Below are 24,152 nucleotides of genomic sequence, written 5' to 3'. Positions count from 1 at the left end.
ACCAAAAAAATTTTTGTTAAGTTATTTTGAACATATAATAACTGAACACTCAGGGTTTATTTTACGTTTTATTTATTAAATTAAGAGATAGCAAATGAGGATGATTCGTGACCATGGCTATCCCATAGTTGGCAGAACTTGATAATGAGAAGTAATTTGTCCTATGTATATACACTTGTAATCACAGTACTGGTGCAGATGTTTTCTTTCTGTGAGCAGTTGAGTCTGTGAATCACCTCCTATGGATATGGGTGTCCTGGTGACAGGGAGCCAGCTGTTGGGTGTCGTAAATAAATAAATAGCTTGCTTCTAGTTGGCTGCTCCAGAGAAGAGTAGGAATAGAGCACGTGGGGTGAAGATTTTCGCAGCGCCTATAATGACCTGGCTAAAATTCGTTGAGATTTTCTGCTGTGGCTTTTTCCTGTAGATGCCAGAGTTCATCTGTTTTGGATTTTCACAAATGATTCATCTTCCTGTCATATTTTCTTAGACTACAGTGACTAAAGCACCTTCGAGTCACTTTTAGGGATTTTCTCCTATCACAATGTATTGGAGAAGAGAACAGTGATATTCAAGCTCAGTCCTGTTTTCCATCTCATGCTGATTGATTCCTGTGGTACATGGAAAACTGTTTCTCCCTGAAAATGGCATTCTGGTGATTTACTGTTTTCTGTGGGAGAAAACTTAATGGCCTTCTCTTCTGTTTCTCTTCTAGAGAAAATCTGGAAAAGTTGTAAACAAAGCATCATTTCTCTAAGAAAATTTTGGATAACAGAGATTCTGGATAACAGGTAACAGGAGTGTTTAAATTTCTTTGATGATGCTGATAATCAACTATAATCTGCAGAAGTGAAGCAGGAGAGGAAAGATCAAGGAGAAGAGCTACGTGTGCTTTGTGTCAGGGGCTGAATTAGGGACTGTACGTATATTATCTTGTTTAGATGGTTTTTACCAAGATTTTGAACGTAGATCTAAGAATCTCAGAATAAAACTGTCGTTTGAAATGCTGTTTCAAGTAGATTTACCTCTTGATTGGATTTTCTGTGTGCAGGCATCCACCATAAATAAAATACAGAAGCATAATACAGAATGCTAGGATCTGCTGTGATGAGCCCTAGCTAAGGCTTCTGAGTTTCTGTCTTTTATTTTAGTTCTTGATCTTTGCCAGTTATTAATATTTGCAGCTATACCATCTCCTTAATTCTTGTTAATACTTTGTTACCAGATCTGGTATTTAAGTTTGCCAGTAAGGTGTCTCTTCACAGTGGAGTCCAGCCCAGGCGTCCCCATCGTGTTCTCGGTGGCAGTCTTACTGTGGCTGAATAAGTGTCCCTCTGTACTCTTCCCTCTATCTCACAAAATTCAGAAAGTCTAAGAAATAACACTGTATGTAAAACATCCAGTGTGCTTTAAGAATTGTATCTCAAATGACAGCTACAATTTTACCTTTTAAACTAGAGAAGACATGAAAAGAAATCAGACTTCCCTCAGACCCTGTCAGCATACACCCGTGCTCATAGCCTGAGGGGAAGGGCCTTTCCTGATGGTGTGGCGGGTGAGGCGCCGTTTACTCTCTCATTCTAGTGTGAGCCTTGAAGTTCGGTTTCACGTATGTAGAGAAGTAGTTTCTAAAGATATCATCAGTGTAAAAAAAGTATGATTTTAGTATTTGCTGACGTTTCTTTGGTATTTTTCATTTCTGTCAGGGCGGACCAGTTTAGTCACCATGAGTTGGAGCTTCCTCACTCGCCTGCTGGAGGAGATCCACAACCACTCCACATTTGTAGGGAAGATCTGGCTCACGGTATTGATCGTCTTCCGGATCGTTCTTACAGCCGTAGGAGGAGAATCCATCTATTACGATGAGCAAAGCAAATTTGTGTGCAACACAGAGCAGCCAGGCTGCGAGAACGTCTGCTATGACGCCTTTGCACCGCTCTCTCACGTGCGCTTCTGGGTGTTCCAGATCATCCTGGTGGCCACCCCCTCGGTCATGTACCTGGGCTATGCCATTCATAAGATTGCCAAGATGGAGCACGGCGACGCAGACAAGAAGGCCGCTCGAAGCAAGCCCTACGCAATGCGCTGGAAACAGCACCGGGCTCTGGAAGAAACGGAAGAGGACCATGAAGAGGATCCCATGATGTATCCAGAAATGGAATTAGAAAGTGAGAAAGAAAATAAAGATCAGAACCAATCTAAACCTAAGCACGATGGCCGGCGGCGGATTCGGGAGGATGGGCTCATGAAGATCTATGTGCTGCAGCTGCTGGCAAGGACCGTGTTCGAGGTGGGTTTCCTGGTTGGGCAGTATTTCCTGTATGGCTTCCAAGTCCACCCATTTTATGTGTGCAGCAGACTCCCTTGCCCTCATAAGATAGACTGCTTTATTTCTAGACCCACTGAAAAGACCATCTTTCTTCTGATAATGTATGGTGTTACAGGCCTTTGCCTATTGCTTAACATTTGGGAGATGCTTCATTTAGGATTTGGGACAATTCGAGACTCACTAAACAGTAAAAGGAGGGAACTGGAAGATCCGGGTGCTTATAATTATCCTTTCACTTGGAATACGCCATCTGCTCCCCCTGGCTATAACATTGCCGTCAAACCAGATCAAATCCAGTACACCGAACTGTCCAACGCTAAGATTGCCTACAAGCAAAACAAGGCCAACATCGCCCAGGAACAGCAGTACGGCAGCCATGAGGATAGCCTCCCACCCGACCTGGAGACTCTGCAGAGGGAAATCAGAATGGCTCAGGAACGCCTGGATCTGGCCATCCAGGCCTACAATCACCAAAATAACCCCCACGGTTCCCGGGAAAAAAAAGCCAAAGTGGGGTCCAAAGCTGGGTCCAACAAAAGCAGTGCTAGTAGCAAATCAGGGGATGGGAAGACCTCCGTCTGGATTTAATCTTGGCTGGGCTTAAAGCTTGTGCTTTCATAGTTCATGGTAAGCAGCGGCTCACTGAAAAACGACTTCCGTTGAGTAAACATTTGGCTCTGCTTATCTTCAGGGATGCTGTTGGCTCATGATCCAAGCTCAGGGGACTCTGAAGGTGGGGCTGGGGCAAGGGGGAGAGAACGGGAAACACAGCGTTCCTGGATATGAGTTCCAGCAATAATACAGTTGCAGAACTTTACATTTGTGTCTTCCAGATCTGGAAAAGAACAGATATATTTAAATCATTCTTGTTGAACAGTTTTTGTATGTACAGTATTATGGTACTTTTTTTTTTTTTTTTTAAGTATGAGAACTTTTTTTTGTATTTGTACATTGGACCACTGTAGTTATACTTTTATATTAAAGGGGAGAAAAATCCTTAAGGTAATGCCTATTAGGCTAGTGTTATTACTTTGTTCAGCAAACTCTACCCGGGGTTTAAAGTTTTAATAGATGCTATACACCTAATAAAAAGTGCCTCTCGTGTTACAGGGACAATTTCAGATATGTGAGGAGCTGAAGGGGGATGAGTCAGTTCTTAGCCTCGGAGAGGAAGTCCACAGTAGAAGGAAATGGAGATCTCGCTCTGACTTGAGAAATCTTTGAATCTTATTCATATCCCCAGAGTTGTATCTAGTCTTTGAAAAGCTATTTTTGTTTCCAAGTGATTCACTGCAGGAGTCCTTTAAATACCAAGCCTTGCTTTGATGGTGTGTATGTAATGTCAGTTGTTTCAAAAGTCTGATGCACAAAGATGTCCTCAACCAGTAGCAGTGTGGAGACTGTGGCTAGAACTGTTGTGAGATTCCTCTGTCACCAAGCAAAGCCATGCCTAGAAAATAAGCCCTGATGTTTAGTTGTGGGCCTGTTTGATTTGCCTTAAATCTGAATCCAAAAATCTGCCTCTCTCTGGTTTCTTAAGATGCCAGTGATGAATATTTTCTTTTATATGTTAACAATAAAAATACAAAAATTCCCTTCTAGGCTAAAAATTAATCAAAGCCACTTACACTGCATGTGGCAGAAGGCCTAAGTTCAACTTCCGTCCTTCTTATCATCTACCATGGGGTTTTTATAATCTACCTACTTCTGCCAAATTTGGTTTCTGCCCCGAAGACCAGTTCAGACCTGGGATTCTGTCTGTAAATAGTCTGAAAGAGAATTTCAGTATTTATTCACTGTAGGCATATCTGTTTGTCAGTGACAAGCATTCATGTTCACATAACACTCATAATTTGCAGTAGTATTTAACTGCCATTTTCAACCTTCTGTTGGATAACTTTGTTCTGTCATGTTCACATCATTTGTCTTACAGTTAAGAGCTTCTGAGTGAGAGCTTGGTAAAGATTTAAAGGAAGGAGTGTTTGCTTCACCAGGGAGCATTTCATTTGGGACATCTCACTCTTCTCTAACAGAAAGTTAATTGCAAGCCACCTGGAACTTTGAAATTCCAGGAGTGGGTTTTGGTTTTTTTTTGCTCTTAATTTTTAAATGTCAGTTCTTTATTATTTAAGAGGGTCTTAGAACAGCATCCTGTGTACAGTTCTTTTTTCTTTGTTCTCCATTTCTCCCCCTCGCCCCAAAAAAATTCAGTTGAAAATTTAACCTTATCTTCTAGCCATGCATTTACATTTATTTTGCTTTTTTTAAATCTGTAAATTTTACCCAAGAGAAGCTCCTCAGGATCTCTAAACATTTGAGCAAAAGGTCAACTCCAGTGAGATTGAAGGGAAAATTTCAGAAAATGACTTATATGCGTATGTATCCTGGATAATTACCAGATCTGCATAGTTTCCTTCAAAACAAAGTGTTACTAAAGAATTTCAAGTAGTTATTCTAAAACAGGCAAGATTTTAAATACTTCAGGCTAAGATAAAGAACTACCAAAAATTCTTATGTCAGTAGAACTTCACACATACTTCTGAATTGAAGGACAGAAAAAAATACACATAGGTTCATGTCCATCTATTCAGAGCCTGAGGGAGAATAGAGTGGCTTTGCCATTGGGAGGGTTGGGAATTTGAATGATAGGAGAGGGACGGAGTCAAGCAGAAATGCCAGGCAGACATTCGGCGCCAGAAGCATCCACTTAGTTTCTACAAGCAGGGCCTCCGGTGTTTCATCTTGGCTTGTTCTGATGAGAATGTTATCTTTTGTGTCTGGATAATTCTTCAACTTCCTCAAGTACATAGAAAGATATTCTGGGTCACCTTCGCATGTGTTCAAATTTATTTTTATTCTCTCACTAAAGTTCTACATATGACATAGATTTCCCAACTCTGACTGCTTCCTTGATCCATTTCTTTTAGCCTTTGAACGTACAAGTTTGCCAAAACCATTCTCACCTGATAACATGTCATGGACCTACATTAAGAAAATGGCCCTTTCAATGTCTGGCTTAACCCACTGAGTGAATAAAAAGACTGTTCCAGTTACTGTTCTGGAACTTGCAAGTGGTTGTATAAACAGCATTTTTTTTTTTCCCTATCAAAATCACATTGCTTTGAATTGCTGCATAAGACATGCTATGTCTTACGACATGTGCTTCTTTAAATAGTAGCTGAGTGCTTAGTCCTTCACCTACTATAATCAGGATATGGTCAGCAGCATGTTTATATTCCTTAATATACCATCAAATTTTTTCAGATGTGTGTCCTTTATAAAGCAAACAGGCTTTTTTTTCTTAGCTCAAATTTGAGGGAAGAATTAGATCGCATTTTCCTCTAAAGAAATGTTAATGTGCATTTTGTGGCTTCATTTTTGCTTTCTGCCTTAGTTTTGCCAGCCTTCTATATTTGTTCATTTAAAACCACAGGTGTGTGATTTCATTAGAAGTTAGTTTTTCTGGGGATTTTCCTTGACTAACACCTATAGAATTCCTTTTGATAAAGATGAACTCTGTCATCTAAAATGGTTCTCACAGGTCAGAACTCCCACACATCTGTCTTTAAGAAGGGCACCTATGTCTTTGGAAAGAAAAATGTCATCATTAAGTACTTTAGCTGTCATTTCTTTGTGGTGTGAAACTAAGCAATTCCCTCCACTTTCCCAAGTTCCAGTAGCCGCCTACCTCTCAGAAGTGTTACGGAGTGGTTAGAGAAAGCCTCTGGTGAAAAGTATTAAAAGACCAACTGTTGGTCATTGTCTGAGCTTGAAGCTTCGAAAAAATCATTGAAAGAACTATATGATATAGTAAGATGTCCTTCGGTGCTCTTTATCACAGGAATCCGTTGTTGAAACACTGAACTTGCTCTAGCAGCTTATTCCGAGAATGGACTTAAATGTTACTCCTATTAGTCATACCTATGATTTACCCATTAAGCTTATAAATGTCCAGGCTTTGTGTTTTCCATCTCATTTATGGAACTGTACACTTGTAAAAATAATACCTATAGTTGAGGATAAATTTTTGGCCAGGCAAAAGGCAAGTATGTTATACTTGAACCTACTTCAAGAAATGCCTTTTTATAAAGGAAAGGTCTTTCCTGACTGTGAAGTAAAGTACCTGAAGTCAGAGATACGCAGTTGCTGGTCATTTTGCTTGAAAGGTTCCAGATACTGATTTTATCTTCATAAAATCATGTAATTTCATGAAGAGTCTTACCACCTAAAAATAATAAAGCCCCTGCACTTATACAGTGCCGAGTTTGGAAATAAAATTTCAACTCACCTATGTATCATAAATCTGTAATAATTCACAGTCACCATCAAATGTTAGAATCATTAGGTTGACTTGCATACTTGTTACTCATTCTGGCCATATATCATGGAGAGTTTAAAAGATTTTATTGTCTCTAATGCAGTTGTGTTTTTTTTGTTGTTTTTAATAATGGTGTTGAGTTTGGTTCATGCATATTCCATGTTAAGAATCATACTTTTAAAAGAAGCAATCCGTGTATTCCAAAATGCAGGAGTCCAAAAGAAAGCCCTACCCCTGTACAAAGTCTCTGCAGAAATTTAAGAAATGATAATTCTGCATTTCAGGCTTGGCTTGTTGAACCAGCAAAGACGTTTGGCTATAATATGCTTCCGAGACCGGAAGTGTTTTTCTTCATTATACTCTCAATTGTGTTCTCTTCAATAAATCTCTTACAGAAGTCTCTACCTCAGGCACTGTTAGATATGATTAGCATATTGATACTGAAAAACTTAGCTAGGACTTCAAACTTTTAAATGTAAAATTCAACTGTTAACTAGCAATTTAACGTCATGTAATGTTCAGTTTGGATATTGTATGAACAACCAAGGAGTTACCCATTCTAGTGCCAAAGATTACTGGTTACTAATTTCATTCTGTACAGTTAATGTAAAACTTTACACAGTGGGGACAGACTCCTCTCAGGGCCTTGTCTCTAGGAAGAGTTTTGTTGGTTCTGAATGTTTGTCATTTCCAAATACAGTTTAGAAGATTTCATTTGTGGTCTGTGCATCTTTTTCCAAACTTGAAAACTCAACTGCTAGGACGTGTCATTTTGAGGATTTTTACCCCATCCTTTGTATAACATAGTGCCTGAGAGCTTAATGGTTTACACAGGAAACCTGATATGGAAATCTCTTCCAGTACATTCACCTGTAAGTTGATCTCAGTGGGAATACAGGAGCAGGAAATTTTCAAAGTAGAGGCTTGGGCTCAAAAGGTACCACCTGATTTTTCATAGCTATGTTAGAATTCCCCTGGGGTTGCTGTGGCTGGAAGGGTTTGGCATGTTTGTGGCGTCTCCATCTGGGGAGGGTAGGTGACCTTGAGAGGGCAGGGGTACAGTCTAAGCAGCCCCTGGGAACACACCCCATCTCTGGCTCCCCTTGGTTCTGGACTCCTGGAGAAGCGTGCCTTCTGGGAGGGATGCCCCTCACAGATGGAGACCAGTCTTGGTGTGACTCATCCACTCTTTGAGAAGAGAATGGTGTGGGGGAGGGCTGAGGAGCGGGTAGCCTTTACTGCAACAATGCCCTCTGTTCCCCCAGACACAGAATCGCTGACAGAACAGGTCATGCACTGAGCGCACCCTGAGCAGCACAGATTGTAAACTGGTCAGCCAACCATATTTGGTAATAAACGTGTGAGCCATTTGAAAGCTGTTAGAGCTGCTAGTTTGGAAAGAAGTTTCTTCAGCAGATTTGCCATCAGAGCAGAGACTAGTACCTGGAAACGGTGTTGCATCCAAGTTAAAATTTGTTTTCTTTGCCATGTAGAGTTTAAAATAGTTTTTCTAAGGTTTTGAGGGCTTATACCAGTCTTAACATGTAATGCTGTTAGAGCTGGAAGCATGTTATCCAGGAGCGCAGAGCATACAGAGGTTGAGGCAGAACCGAGAACAGACCTGGGTCTGCACACTGATTGCCCAGTGGCTCGATCCAGCATCCTTTGGTCTTTTCCTGGAGAAGTGCAGAAGCCGCTGTTGGTGGGGCTGTCATGGTGGCTGGGGGTGGACCCTGCTTGGTGGACCTTGCTGTCTTCAAGCATTTTTTCCTAAATGACCATTGGACCACCTATGAAGAAGTAACAGGGAATGCCTATTCAAATGTTGGTTCCTTGGACCCATCTCAGGCTCAAATAGTCAGAAAGTTTTCCACGTGATTTTTTCTTGAGAATCTTTTATTAAGGTATAATTTACACGATGTAAAACTCATTCCTTGAGCATGTAGTTACAGATTCGTGCATTGAGTAAGCTACCACTGGAAGATATAGAAGTTACATTTTCCAAAATTCTCTATAGGTGATTCTTATGTATATTAAGGTGTGAGGACCGCTTATCTTAGGAAAACAGTATAAACATGAAGTGTGTGCCAGAATAAAAGGGAGAAGGGGATTGATTTGAGTGATCACTGTTCAAGGAGGTTTAAACCAGACAGAGCACATGAATGTCATCTTGTGTCAGCTCGGAACGATGGCTGGAGTGGAGGACTGGAGATGACTCAGACTGGAATCAGCTGAATAATCCATAAGTGATTTGGGAGAGGGGCAGGGGCTACCAGGAAGAATGCTGTCTCCAGCTAGATGTTTAAGCATGTTTTCTAAATTTTTATTGGAGTGTAGTTGACTTACAATGTTTTGTTTCTGCTATAGAGCAAAGTGAATCAGTTATATATGTGTGTGTGTGTGTGTATATATATATATATATATATATACTTCTTTTTTTTTAAGATTCTTTTCCCATATAGGTCATTACAGAGAGCTGAGAGGGCTTCTCAGGTGGCTGAGTGGTAAAGAATCCACTTGCCGATGCAGGTGACATGAGTTTGATTGCTAAGTCAGGAAGATCCCCTGCAGAAGGAAACGGCAACCCACTCCAGTATTCTTGGCTGGGAAATCCCATAGACAGAGGAGCCTGATGGGCTACAGTTCATGTGGTTGCCAAAGAGTCGGACATGACTTAGCAGCTAAAACAAGAGTGTTGAGTTTTCTGTGCTGTGCAGTAGGTAGGTCCTTGTTAGTTATCTATCTATATAGTGTAGTGTGTATATGTCAATCCTAATCTCCCAATTTAAACCCCTCCCCACCTCCACACCCCACTCCAGTAGTCTTGCCTGGAAACTCCCATGGATGGAGGAGCCTGGTAGGCTGCAGTCCATGGGGTCGCTGAGAGTTGGACACGACTCAGTGACTTCACTTTCACTTTTCACTTTCATGCATTGGAGAAGGAAATGGCAACCCACTCCAGTGTTCTTGCCTGGAGAATCCCAGGGACGGGGGAGCCTGGTGGGCTGCTGTCTGTGGGGTCACACACAGTCGGACACGACTGAAGCGACTTAGCAGCAGCAGCAGCCACAAAGCGTAAGTTTTCAAAACATCTGGTAGGCATTACAGACTTCCACTTTATCACTATGACTGGACCCAGAACCATCCCACCTTGTATGTGAACAAGTTGGTACCACTGCTTCAGAGTTTCTCCACCCTACATTTTATGACTTCTTTGAGGAAAGTAGAAACAGGAAGTGACTCAGGTTGGAAAACAAAAGAGAAAAGAGATGATGGTGACAGGCATCTGCTGTCAGTTGGTTTTCTCTCCTGCCTTCTCAGTTCCAAGGACATGCACAGCATTTCCTTGCTGTGCCCTTGACATGCTGTGCCTACTTTCACTGAGATTTGGGGATTGTGAAAAAAAGCCCATGGAAGCCCACTGCTAGAGCCTCGAGGAAAAGCTGACCGGATTCCCTCTTTACCCTTGGCCGAAGCTTCCACAAGTAGCCTTGTCTGCTCTGCGGGGCCATCACACAGGGTATGGCTGGCTGACAGCCTTAAACTCCAGGCAAGGCAGAGCCAAGCAACTGTTCATAACCGATTTCAGTGCATAGCCAGTGACCTGAATGGGACCTGACCATGGGGAAAAATGATACAGAACTAGATTGCTTTTTTCAATTTTATTTTTAGTTTGTGTAGTCAGTCCAGTGAAAGTGAAATTTTATCTTTGCTCTGGAAACACTGAAAAACACTGACAGGGAGCTCCTTCGGCCTGGCCCATTTTCCGGAAAGCGTGTTGCAGCTGTGGCTTCTGCCCAGTGGGCAGAGACTGATGTTTGATCCTGGACCCAGGTGCTGCTGAGAGCAAGGACAGGCCTCAGCCTCTGACTGCAGAACCCTCTGCCCAAGGATTGGGACTCCTTAAGACACTTTTAATGCCAAAAGCTATGGAAACAGGGTGAGTGTGAATTGTCAAAGAATTGTTTACTCCACATTCAGATGGGAAAATAATCACAGACAAAGGAGATACAGCCTTTGAACCAGCTATAATTACAGACCAACTTGTGATGTTGAGTTCCAGTGATCTGCTTTGGGGTCTCGACCCAGAAGAGACAAAGTGTGGAGTGGGGACTGCTTTTCCTTTATGTTAGTTGACCCTAGGCAGTGAGCAGCCGCTCAAGCCAGCTCTGATCCCAGGAAATAGCTGCAGGAAAGAAGGGTAGAGCATTTAGCATAGACCCAAGCTAAGAGCATGGAGGGGTGGGGGAGCAGGGCAGGGGGAGGGCCGGTTGTGTGGTAAGGAGGATGCCCGCCATAGCACAGCTGGGTACTCCCAGAGAACGTTGGTGTAGATTGACCTGGAATAGATGTCCTGGAGCGCATCACCCTTGATTTAGGGTTGCCAGATAAAACACAGATGCCTGATTCCATTTGAATTTCAGGTCAGTAGTATATATTACATGGGACATGTTGATATTTAAAAAATTATTTGTTATTTATCTGAAATTCAAATGTAACTGAGTGTCCTGTATTTTTATTTGCTAAAACTGGCAAACCTACCTTGATGCAACTCAGACATGTGCTCTGAGGCCTGATGAGAAGAGGATGGAGAGGTTTTCCTGGTGGTCCAGTAGCTAAGAGTCCGAGCTCCCAAGGCAGGGAGCCCAGGTTCGACCCCTGGTCAGGGAACTAGATCCTACATGCTGCAGCTAAAGACACTGTGTGCCAAAACTAAGACTCGGTGCAGCCAAATAAAAATAAACATGGAAAAAAAGTAGAGGATGGAAAAGACTGTAGTCAACTCTTAGAAAAACTGAGCAAAAGCCGTATGCGAAGTCTGAACCACTTCATATGGAGAGTAAGACACGACCGACGAGGAGTGCTTTTTGGTCTTCCATCTTTATAGCAGTTCTCTTGATGCAAACGATTTGGGGGATTTATAATTTTATTAGTAACAATTTAATAACCATGTCAACCCAAGCTCAGGCCAGCAACCATCTGCCTTTAAACACACACACACAAACCTATTAATCTACCAATCCCACTTCTGGGTATGTACCCAAGAATTGAAAGCAGAATCGAAGAGATGTTTACACACCAATGTAACTTGCAGCATTTTTCACAGTAGTCAGGAAATGAAAACAAATGTCCATCAACAGGTAAGTGGATAAAGAAAATATAGTATATATAATGGACTAGTTCAGCCTTGAAAAAGATCCTGTCACACGGTTGAGCCTTGAGGACAATATGCTAAGAGAAATAAGCTTGTCACAAAATGACAAATACTGTATGAGTCCACTTACATGAGCTATTTAAAGTACTCAACATCAGGGAAGCAAAGTAGAAGAGTGATTGCCGGGGGCTGGGAAATGTTGAGAGTTCCGGGTTTGCGAGATAACGTTGCAGAGATGTGCCGCACGGTGTGAATATAGCCATCACCACTGAACTGTACACTTCAGAATCACTGAAGGTAAATTTTACATGATACGTTTTGCAACTACCACAATTAAAGAAGGATAAACCTACCGAATAAAATCATTAAATAATTTTGACCCATACTAAAGGATCTAAAAAAGTAAAATGTGGAGACTTCTTGGTGGTCCAGTGGCTAAGACTTCACGTTCCCAATGGAGGGAGCCTGGATTCGATCCCCAGTCAAGGAACTAAATCCTGCGTGCTGCAATGAAGACCTGGTGCAGCCAAGTAAATATATATATATTTTTTAAAGTAAAATGCTCCCTCATACCCTAGTCACATTCCTCAGAGATAATCACTGTTTAGCATTTCCTTCCAGAAATGTTTTTGCACGTACAGGCATATACATGTGCCTATTCTTTGTTTCAGTTCAGTTCAGTCTTAGCAAACCATTTATTCAACAGAATTACAATTGTCTTTATTAATAGACTACCGGACCTCAAATCTAAAATTGGTGGCACCAAAATTAGAGAACTTAAATTTAATTAATTGTCTGGAAAGGGAACACTTTGAAATTCAACAGGAACATCTGCGAGTGTACATGAATTAATCTTCCATGAAGATGATAACTTATGTACTATAATACAGACTTTGAAATGAAAGAGCTCTAAAGGTTTTTTAAGCTCTTAGAATTAACTTTATGGGGCATAATTAGCACAATAAATGTGCCTGTTTTCAATGACTTGTGTCTTTTTTTTTTTATCCCAAATACCATTGCCTGGTGTTTTTTAGTTATTCTGGGTTTTTTAAAAAAATAATGTATTTATTTATTTGTCCGCACTGGGTCTTAGTTGTGGCATGTGAGATCTAATTCCCCAACCAGGGATCAAACCTGGGCCCCCAGCATTGGGAGTGTGGAGTCTTAGCCTCTGGACCAGCAGGGAGGTCCCTGGTTACTCTGTTCTAATGACATTTTTCCCGGTTATAAAAGTGTATTACACACTCCTTATAAAAAACTTGGAAAATTAGAAATAGAGAAAATGAAAAACATTGATTGTTGCCTGTCCCTAAAAAACCATTATCATTGTCTCTCTTCAAAAGCACGCAGGCACTTACTCATCTTGAAACACAGAAAAGTATGAAGGAAATAAGAATAGTCTATAGCTTCCACACTGAGATTTTCCTTGCTGGCATTTAAAAAGGAATATACATGCTTGTGCGCTTCCCCAGTAGCTCAGTTGGTGAAGGACCCACCTGCAATGCAGGAGACCCTGGTTCAATTCCTGAGTTGGGAAGATCCCCTGGAGAAGGAATAGGCTGCCCATTCCAGTATTTTGGGGCTTCCGTGGTGGCTTAGTCAGTAAAGAATCCGCCTGCAATGTGGGAGACCTGGGTTTGATCCCTGGGTTGGGAAGATCCCCTGGATATCCACTCCAGTATCCTTATCTGAAGAATCCCCATGGACAGAGGAGCCTGGCGAGCTGCAGTCCATGGGGTTGTAAAGAGTCAGACATGACTGAGTGACTAAGCACAGCATACATCCATGTGTCTTAAAAATTCAAAGTACTAAAACATGTTAAGTGGATGAAGAGTAAATATCCCTTTCTCGAGTTTTTCTTCCCAAGTGTAACAGCTGGCCCGTTTTTGTGAAATTACCACTGGTTTCTCCCATGCATATGTCAGCTTACATATGAGGTGTCATCCTACAGACAACCTCCATGTCTTATTTTTTCACCTCCTACATCTTGGAGCACTTTGCACATCATTTGTAGACCTGCTTCAGTGTTCTAATGACCACTCTACTCGGCACAACCGTGGATGGATGCCTTCAGTTTCCTACTTTCTGCTCCCAGCAACCCTCAACACCGTGTTCTCTCCACAGGAGAGATCACTTCCCAGAAGTGAATTTGTAGTGCTTACCAAAACGGAGGACCATGCAGGTGCTGGACGGGGGAGAGGGGAGTGTCTTCAGCTGTCTCTCCAAGTGTAATGCCTTAACGTCTTTGTGTAATACATTCTCTGAACAGGGACTGACATGTAGGTTTGGCCCTTTCCTAAAAACTAAAAGCTTTATTAAATTTAGCCCACATCACTTTATCAGATTTAATGTCTACAGATTTAAGCCAAATCATGGCAGGATGAAGGCCAGTAAACATTCCTAGCGTGGTCTGCTCAGAGCACAGTTTCTGCTTCTGTAGATGTGAGGTTTCCTCATCAAGGATGGGAATGGGCCCGCTGCTTTGGCCCTCCCGGTCACGACGCACTAGAGTATTCTGTTCCTAGGCAATATGCTTTAGGAGGAACATGGGTAGGCTGAAGGGTGTCCAGAGGAGAGTAATAGGACAGAGCAGGACCTGGGTCCATGGCCTTCGAAGGACATTTCACGAATCCAAAAGGATCTTTAGCCTGAGGGAGAGAAGACTTGCACGGGGGAAATAGCAGTGGTCCTCACAGTTAAACGAAGATCATGGCATCCGGTCCCATCACTCCATGGGAAATAAGATGGGAAACAGTGGAAACCGTGTCAGACTTTATTTTGGGGGCTCCAAAATCACTGCAGATGGTGATTGCAGCCATGAAATTAAAAGACGCTTACTCCTTGGAAGAAAAGTTATGACCAACCTAGATAGTATACTCAAAAGCAGAGACATTACTTTGCCGACTAAGGTCCGTCTAGTTAAGCCTATGGTTTTTCCTGTGGTCATGTATGGATGTGAGAGTTGGACTGTGAAGAACGCTGAGCGCCGAAGAATTGATGCTTTTGAACTGTGGTGTTGGAGAAGACTCTTGAGATTGTGTTGTATGTTGGAAAAGGAATTTCCAGAATGAGCACATCCTGTGGGTTATGTCTCAAATGAAACCGTTTTGCTTCCACACCCCAAAGATCACTCAAATTCCAGATTGAACTTCAATTAAACAGGACAGTAGTGAGCTAATCTGGGCTTCCCTGGTGGCCCAGATGGTAAAGGATCTGCAATGCAGGAGACCTGGGTTTGATCCCTGGGTAGGGAAGATCCCTTGGAGAAGGGAACGGCTCCCTACTACAGTAATCTTGCTTGGAGAACTCCATGAACAGAGGAGCCAGGTGGGCTTTAGTCCATGGACTCAAAAAGAGTCAGACACAACTCATCAACTAACAAAGAGGACAGTTGTGAGCCAGTCTGGATTTTCAGGTCCAATTTTGTGTTTCCCTGTTTTCTATTTTTTGCCCCCTACCCAACACTCAACCATCCAATCCAGCCTTTGGATGGCACTGCTTTTTTTTTTCACTTGACAAACAGTAAGTACCATGAACGTTGCAGGTCCTAGATTGCATGCTGGGAATATGACATTGTGAAAGGCAGGTTCCACCCACCCATCAGGGAGCTGATGCTGTCTGGGGGAGCAGGACAAGCTTCATGATGGCATGTGCTGCATGCTATGACCTAGGAAAGGAGAACTTTAAAATACTTCACAAACATGTTGGGAAGACACCCAACCAAGGCTGGCTTTCTGGAGCAAGCCGCATACCTCAAGGATAAATAGGCATTAGCTGGATAAAATGAGGGTCAAGGCAATAGGGAGAAGTTCCCAGGATAAAATACTTCAGGGAACTGAAAGAGATTCCCAAGGTTGGAGTCTGGGGGAAGGTGGACGCAAAATGAGCTGGAGAGGCAGGAAAGGGGTAGACAGGTGAGCCAGAACTCTGGGCTGAGGAGGGACTGGAGAGGGCGTGGCTGGAGGGGTGGAGCTGGCCGTCACCAGGATCCAGATGATGGGACGGAGAAGGAGATGAATTTATAGTTGACAGCCTCCAGTGTTTGCTCCGAGGACTGAATGATTGACAAGGAAGCGTGATGGTGGGATCAGCCAACTCCCTGGCGGTCTAGTGGTTAACAGTCTTCACTCCCACAGCAGGGGACATGGGTTCGATCACTGGTCAGGAAACTCAGATTTTGCATCCTGCGAGATGTGGGGAGGGTGACAGAGGGTAGAAAAGAAGTGGCTGTGAAGATGCAGGGCTGGTGGCCAGGGATCTTCTGGTGGTGGTGGTTTTGTTTTCAAAGATAGAAAGGTCTTGAGATTGGGAAGAACTAGAAAATATCAGGGGAGAGGGTTAGGAAGTGGCAGAATAATGTTGGTGTTCAAAGCAAAGAGGGATTGACCCTTGCGGGGAGGACCGAAGAGCTCTGGTAAGAATGCAGGTGAGATTCTGGCAGGGTCTTAAGAGAGGATTTCAGACTGAGTGTAAAGTTGGAGGGGAGCGGAGGCAGGATGGAGTGAGTTTTGTAGGGAGCAAAGGAGGTGGGATTAAATAATGGGGAATGGGACGAGCACGGACCAGCTAAAAGCAGGTGTGTTTGTGCTGTTTTCTTGAGTGCCCAGCTGAGGTTAGAGACCACAGGTCGTTTTTTTTTGTTTTATTTTGATTTTCATTCATTAATTTATTTATTTTTAAATTGAAGTATAGTTGATTTATAATGTGTTAATTTGTGCTGTACAGCAAAGTGATTTAATCATACATATATGCACATTCTTTAAAAAAAATTACAGTTTATCATGGGACATTGAATATGGTTCTCTGTGCTGTATGGTAGGACTTTGTTGCTTATCTATTCCATTTATAATAACTTACATCTGCTAACTGTATCCAGTCTCATCACTTCATGGCAAATAGATGCTGAAACAGTAACAGACTATTTTGGGGGGCTCCAAAATCACTGCAGATGGTGACTGCAGCCATGAAATTAAAAGACACTGCTCTTTGGAAGAAAAACCATGACCAACCTAGACAACATATTAAAAAGCAGAGACATCATTCTGCCGACAAAGGTCCGTCTAGTCGAAGCGATGGTTTTTTCAGTAGTCATATATGGATGTGAGAGTTGGACCATAAAGAAAGCTGAGTGCTGAAGAATTGATGCTTTAAAACTGTGGTGTTGGAGAAGACTCTTGACCATCCCTTGCACTGCAAGGAGATCAAACCAGTCCATCCTAAAGGGAATCAGTCCCAAATATTCATTGGAAGGACTGATGCCGAAGCTGAAACTCTAATACTTTGGCCACCTGATGTGAAGAACTGACTCCTTTGAAAAGACCCTGATGCTGGGAAAGATTGAAGGCAGGAGGAGAAGGGGACAACAAAGAATGAGATGGTTGGATGGCATCACCAACTTGATGGACATGAGTTTGAGCAAGCTCCGGGAGTTGGTGATGGACCGGGAAGCCTGGCTTGTTGCAGTCCATGGGGTCGCAAACTGAGTGACTGAACTGAGCTGACATCTGCTAACCCCAGCCTCCTACCCTATCTCTTCCCCAACCCCCTCCCCTTTGGCAACCACCAGTCTGTTGTCTATATCCATCCTATTTTGTAGATGGGCTCACTGTGTCATATTTTAGATTCCACGTATAAGTGATATCATGTGGTGTTTGTCTTTCCCTTTCTGACTTACTTCACTTAGTGTGATGGTCTCTAGTTGTGTCCATGTTGCTGCAAATGGCACTTTTTATGGCTGAGTAGCATTTCATTGTATATATAGGCTCCACATCTCCTTTATCCGTTCATCTGTTGATGGACATTTAGGTTGTTTTGAAACTATGGATTTGTAATGAGGTCAACTTAGACAAGCCTGGGAGTCTCTCTCCCACTAAGATCAGCGCTGCCTCCCACCACCCTACGCATGTACTTTCAACCACACATCAACCTGGGAATGACCCCCAGAGAAGCGACAGTCATCTCATGAAGAAACAGGAGTTTTCTGGGGTCAACTTCATACAGTCTGTCCTCAGTGAAGATGCCAGAACACTTTCCTGATGTGGCCTCTGGGATGATGGTGGCCCTTACTCTCAGTGGCAGCCAGGATCGGCAGCTCAACCTGGAGGAAGTTGTAGGGGTCAGGCTGAAGAAAGGCAGAGCAGGAGTTTATTTTTAAACCCAAGTGGGCATTCCAGCTGCCAGGGGGGAGCAGACAGCTCTTGGGGAGAATAGAGACTGGCAGCTGGTCAGACACTTGTCAGGAGTGCTGCAGGCTGCCAAGTGGGCAGGGGTCAGGTGGCTGAAGGCCAGGACTCTGCCTGAAGGGTCACCCGGTGGGAGGGGTGAGGGGAGCAGCAGTTAACATTTTGGAGCCCAGGAAGGCAGTGGGGACTCAAGGCCCAACCCCAGAGACCCTGGGGCTGCCCTGGAGCCATCAATGTACTGAACACTCCCGGTATCCCTCCAGGTTGGGGTGGAGGGGTCACGGGGGAAATCTCAGTTCATGGTCAGATGGATCATGCGAATATCTTTTCGCAAGAGCAAAGGGCAGTCAAGCATCAGGGCTGTTCTGTCGGCACTCGGGACCTGAGTGTGCCTTGTGCCCTTACAGCTCATCTGGAATGCAGAGGTGGCCAGGGCTTTGCAGCCTCATCAACCTCAGGAGGCAGAGAGAGGCTTCTGCCAAGTTCAGGTGACAGTGAGCCCTCTGGACGACTCCCACCCCGAGGGCTGCCAGCGCACGTTTCCGGAGCTGTCACCAGGGGAGGCTGCCAGCGCACGTTTCCGGAGCTGTCACCAGGGGAATGGCGTCCAGGTCATAATTTCAAAAAAGGACAATGACAGCTTGAGTCACAGCGCTTACCGACATTTATTTCCCACCTTGCTTTTGACATCAGGAGGCCTGAAGAGCCCTCATGAATGTAGAGCTAAGGTCAGGTTTCAGAGGGTCTCTGGACTGGCTGGGAACTCCTGGGGGCCTGAGCAGACCTTAGTCCCTTAAGTGTTTCTGTGGCACCTCAAGAAATGAGACTTCCCTGGTGGTCTGGTGGCTAAGACTCTACACTCCCAATGCAGGGGGCCCAGGTTCGATCCCTAGTCAGGGAACTGGATCCCACGTACCACAACTAAGACCCAGGGTACTCAAAGAAATAAATATATACTTTTTAAAGAAATGAGACCAAATCTTCATCTTCAAAGGCCAAATGCTGAAGCTGAAGCTGTTACTGACAGCCTATGAACTCCTTTCGGCAAGAAGAGGTGTCCTCGATACCAAGCCTTAGGCCCAGGGTTGCCTCTCTCCTGCTGACCTTCTGAAAATGTTGATAGAAGTTGGACTCTCTACTTACAGCAAGTTCCTGGGGGCCAGAGCTGCGCTCAGAGGGCAGGACACATCCAGAACTCTCAGTCTAGGTTAAGTTAAAATTCCCCAATCCTATCAAAGTCCTCCTAGCCCTTCTTTTGCCTTCTAGAAAGGTATACCCAAGATCCCTCTGACCTTCTGTGAGGTCTTGCCCCTGCAGCTGGTTCAAATCTTTCTTGCTGTACTTTGTTTCATCTTTCAGATCCTTGCCTGATTTCCAAGTTGCCTGGGTTTCATACTGCCACTTAGTAGCATTAGTTATTGTCTAAACCTAAGCCGTTCATTCTGGTGGCTACTGGCCACATGTGGCGATTGAGCACTTGCAACATGGCTCACCGAAACGGAGACGTGCTTTAAGTAAAATTACATTCCTGATTTCAAAGACAGAGTGCAGAAAACAAATAAACCCAAAAAAACAAACCAAAGAGACCAATGTAACATCTCAATGATTATGTTGATTGCATGTTGAAATGAAATTATTATGGATATAGTGGCTTTGCGTGCTAAGTCACTTCAGTTGTGTCCAACTGTTTTTGACCCCATGGACTGTATCCTGCCAGGCTCCTCTGTCCATAGTATTTCCCAGGCAAGAGTCCTGTAGTGCGTTGCCGCTTCCTAATCCAGGTGATCTTCTGGACCCAGGGTACATCTGCATTTGGCAGAAGGGTTCTTTACCACTAGCGCCACCTGGAAAGCCCATATTGGATTTAGTAAAATGTATTAAATTTACCTACTAGAAATTTTTATTTTTTAATTTTGTTGAATTTTTTTCTCTGTGCTGTGTTTTCGTTGCTGTACTTGGGTTTTCTCTAGTTGCGGCAAACAGGGCTCCTCTTCACTGTGGTGTGTGAGTTTCTCACTGCAGCGGCTTCTCTTGTTGCAGAGCCCCGGCTCTGGGATTCAAAGGTCGCAGTAGCTGCAGTTCCCAGGCTCTAGAGCCCAGGTTCAACAGCTGAGGCAGAGGGGCGTAGTTGCTCCACAGCATGTGAGATCTTCCCAGACCAGGTATCGAACCTGTGTCCCCTACACTGGGAGGTGGATTTTTATCCACTGTGCCACCAGGAAAGTCCAGAAAAATTGTAAATGCATGCATAGCTTGTATGTGTAGGCTGCATTCGATTCTGTTGGACTGCATTCAATTCTGTTGGTCTAGACACTGGGATGAGCCAGAATGAATTTGCAATCCTTCCTTCAACTCCACAAGTAGACTCTAAACAACCACAAGGTGCCAATGTCCCCAGCTTTGAATCTTGGTCACTGCCAACTCATGAAGACACCAAGGGGACCCACACATTAGCCCAAACAAATAGAACTGGGAATTGAAATTTGCACCCATGATCCACCCAGAAATCCTCAACAGGGACTCCCCTGACGGTTCAGTGGTTAGGGCGGCCTGCTTCCACTGCAGCGGGCATGGGTTTCATCCCTGGCAGGGGAATTAAGCTCCTACATGCCGAGTGGTGTAGCCAAAATAAATGAATAAATAAATCCCCAGCTAGCAGGTCCTGGTTTAGAGAGGGAGACTCAGACACAGACTGGGAGTCATTTTATCTACTTTTTTTGTTTCTACTTTTGAAAAACCAGATACCCAGGAATTCCTTCAACAGGTGGTCTTCAGAGCAAGTTTAATTTCTGGTTCCACATCACACTGTTTAGGCACCACTGTCAGAACTGCCTGACATGTTCTAAGCCAAAGCAAGTACAGGTTTCCCCGCTGCCCAAATTAGAGCACTCCTGGAAGAACTTTCATAAGCCAAAATGGTGTAAAACAAAGAAGCAATTGCCGTAGGAAACGTCTTGCAAACAGATGCACAAAATAAGTTGAGATAAAGTGCAGATGTTCACAGTTCAAAGCTATGGTGGTTTAAAACAAGAAAAAGGACTTCCCTGGTGGTCCACTGTTTAGGAAGCTGCGCTTCCACTGCAGGGGGCATGGGCTTGATCTCTGTCAGGGGAATTACGATTCCTCCTGCCATGCATCACGGCCAAAACAAGAAAACCCAAATGAACAGAAAAAGCTATGGCCGTTAGATGCTGAGTGTGGTTCCTTCTGGTGTCACTCTCACTCCTGGGGTGCTCAAGGCCTCTCTAAGGGCTACTGCAAACCGGTGCTGAATGCTATTTCACTATATCGAAAATCCCCTTCAAATTTCTTTCAGTTAGGAAAACAAATACTAATACAGGTCTCTTGTAAAAGCAAAAGAGCATAAAGTGAACTTTCACTGAATGAGGGATGCCTGTAGTTTTCCAATTATGTGTCTGGGCCAGGTCTGATTGTTCCATGCCAGCCTACAGAGTCTGACACCTGGGCAGATGGGGGGTGTTGGCATCAGAGGTGCTACCTCCCTGGCATTCCCGCTGCACCCCCTTGCACCTGCTCCCCTCTGCAGCCTCCTGCATCACTGTGCACCCATGTAAATAACAGGGAGCTCTGGGGGCTCCTGAGGTTGAGAGGCAGGTGTGAGTGGCAGAGCACTGACCTGCAAGAGCGAGGTGCCGAGCCTCCCTTGAGTCCCCCGCCACTGTCTGCCAACAGCCACACTTTATTTATTTTTAATTTATTGTTGGCTGCACTGGATCTCCATTGCTGTGCACAGGCTTTCTCTAGTTGCGGTGAATGGGGACTACTCTCTGTGGTAAGCCAGCTTCTCACTGCGGCAGCTTCTCCTGTTGCGGAACATGGGCTCTAGAGCGTGGGCTCAGTAGTCGTGGCGCACAGGCTTAGTTCCCCCTCGGTATGTGGGATCTTCCCAGACCAGGGATCAAACCTGTGGCCCTCGCGTTGGCAGGTGGATTCCCAACCACTGGACCATGAGGGAAGTCCGACAGCCACACTTTTTACTATCTGAAGTGTCAGCTGTATACACATCAGAACAAGTTTGAAGGTCACCATGGATCGGGAATTGATAAGGGGTACGGACAGGGATGGAAGAGTTGAGAGGCAGAAGCGATGACGCTGTAAGTAGGGTTTGCAGCCCAGAAGAGAGAAGACAGGGCGAGCCTAGACTTCAGGTCATGACTGAGGTTGGAGATGGATTCTTGTCGGGCTGCCTCGCCTGTGAACCCCCTGGGGGAAAAGCTGACCTTCGCAGTGGGGGAGTCTGGGGGCAGAGGTTCCAGATGTGCTGGGGGACTGAGATGCCGGAACAGGGTGGGGACCAGGAATCCAGGCCAGCACTGCCCGGGTCGAGTCCTGCTCTCTCTGCACGTGACCGGATGGGTCCTGGGGGCTCCTGTCCTGGTGAGCAGCTCTCCCCAGGTCCCTACTGCTGCTATTTCTTGTTCCCGTTATCTCCTCTCTCCCATTCCCTTCCTTCCTCCTCACCCCAACCTCTCTCATCTTATCTTTCCCCTGAACAAGCAGGACTTTCAGAGCCAGATATCTCCAGGCCCAAAGCATCCGGAGGCCAGGATGGGAAGACTAGGTTCTTGGCTCAAACTTGGCCCCCAGTGTGGGGAGGGCTGTTGGCCTTGGCTGTGCTCAGCCCCTCAGTGAGGCAAGAGCCAATTCTCTGAAGGCCTGAAATGAAAGCAAAGCGCCCTTGGGACCGGAGAGCAGTTTGATCCAGCTTTCTGGACTCTCTTGGGAGGTAAGGAGAGTCTGGCTTCAACCATAAAAGGGAAGTTGAGTCTTCTGCCTCTTGCTAAGATGCTTTCCTGCTCAACTCCCATCTACTTTGCTGAAACCGGAAAGGACAGTTCTCTTTGTTGGGAGAGTGAGGAAGAGGAAGGGCCAGGCCCTCCACCCAGGCCATGCCTATTTCCTGGCCTTGAATGGAAAGCCACGCCCCCTCTTCCCAATCTCCCAGCGCCCAGTCCTGGGTGCTACCTTCTGGCTTTTGGTGTCATCATCACACTCCCTCCAGGGCCACGGAGCACGGGGGAGGGTCCTGGCCACAGTGTGGTCATTCACAGAAAGGAGACACAGGCTGGTGTGAGTTCCATGGAAGCCCTGGGACGTGATCTTTAATGGACGTTCCTGTCCCTGCCTCCCCACCCCGAGCCCCAGATGACATATTTACAGGATGCTGTTTGGAGCCAGTTCCAGGCCCACGTCAGTGTGCCTCCGCCCTTCCCTGGGCACCGCCAAGGTGGGGGCTGCCAGGGTGGGGCAGGAGGATGCCGACAGCTGGGAGCTAGGTGGACTGGTCACAGGAAGTCTTGGGTTCTCCACACCCCAGCCCCACCCCATGTGCACGCACACACAGATGTGCCTGTGTGTGCAGAGGTATTCACGCTTGTGCGGAGATGTGGATCCAAATGCTTGTGCCAGATGCATCGCCACTTGTGTGCACGTGTGTACCACAAGAGGATGCCTTAAGGTACCGCCGCAATAGTGCAAAACCCAGCCCTTAGCTTCCTGCTCCCACCTCAGCTTGTTTGGCTGGCTGGTGGGGCAGAACTGGCCAGAGGGGTACCCCACCCACCCCCTGCTTGGGCAGTGCCAGCTGGAGCTCAGTATCCAGGACCCCAGTGCAGCTGCAACCAGTCACCTTAAAAGGTGTCAGTGGGCCTCGGTCCCCAGTTTGCCCTGAGGGGTGGTACAGATAAACTGGGAGCCATTTCTTCCATGATTTCTCCTCACAGATGCCCCAGAGGAACTAAGACAGGCAGCTCAAAGCCCCTGGGGGTGTTCAGAAACCCCTGGAGAGGCTTGGGGGTATCCCTGGGCAGAGGAGCTCCATTCATTTGTGGCTTTCATCCAGAAGGTAGCTTGATCCCCAGCTTGCCCCTGCCGGCTGGTTTTTAGCAGTCAAGGAGCCAGAGCTCCTATGTCCCAAGTGAAGGTCATGAGGAAAGGCCATGGGCAGGACTGTTTGTGGGGGTACTGAGGAATTCTGCCCAGCCTTGGCCTCAGGTTCGGCTGCAGTGGAGATCAGATTGGAGGACTAATGGGGAAAACGACTGTAAACTTACTACTCGGCCCTGGAATGGGGTTAAGGAGCAGAATGGGCTTGACAGGGCCTTAAGGATGTTTCTGGAAGCTGAGGATCAAACGTTAAGACTTGCC

At 45.1% G+C, this 24,152-nt stretch overlaps 1 protein-coding gene across 1 annotated transcript; it reads left to right on the top strand.

The window, feature by feature from the left end:
* Positions 1-1,726: 1,726 nt before the first annotated feature.
* GJC1 (gap junction protein gamma 1) lies at positions 1,727-2,917 on the top strand. Its single transcript, XM_068978384.1, has one exon. The coding sequence runs from the start codon at positions 1,727-1,729 to the stop codon at positions 2,915-2,917; it is 1,191 nt and encodes a 396-aa protein (XP_068834485.1).
* Positions 2,918-24,152: the final 21,235 nt, after the last annotated feature.

This window comes from Capricornis sumatraensis, chromosome 8, assembly GCF_032405125.1.
Source record: "Capricornis sumatraensis isolate serow.1 chromosome 8, serow.2, whole genome shotgun sequence".
NCBI classification, from domain to species: Eukaryota; Metazoa; Chordata; class Mammalia; order Artiodactyla; family Bovidae; genus Capricornis; species Capricornis sumatraensis.
The sequence above is the reverse complement of the archived record's forward strand: the minus strand, read 5'-3'. Positions and strand labels throughout refer to the sequence as shown.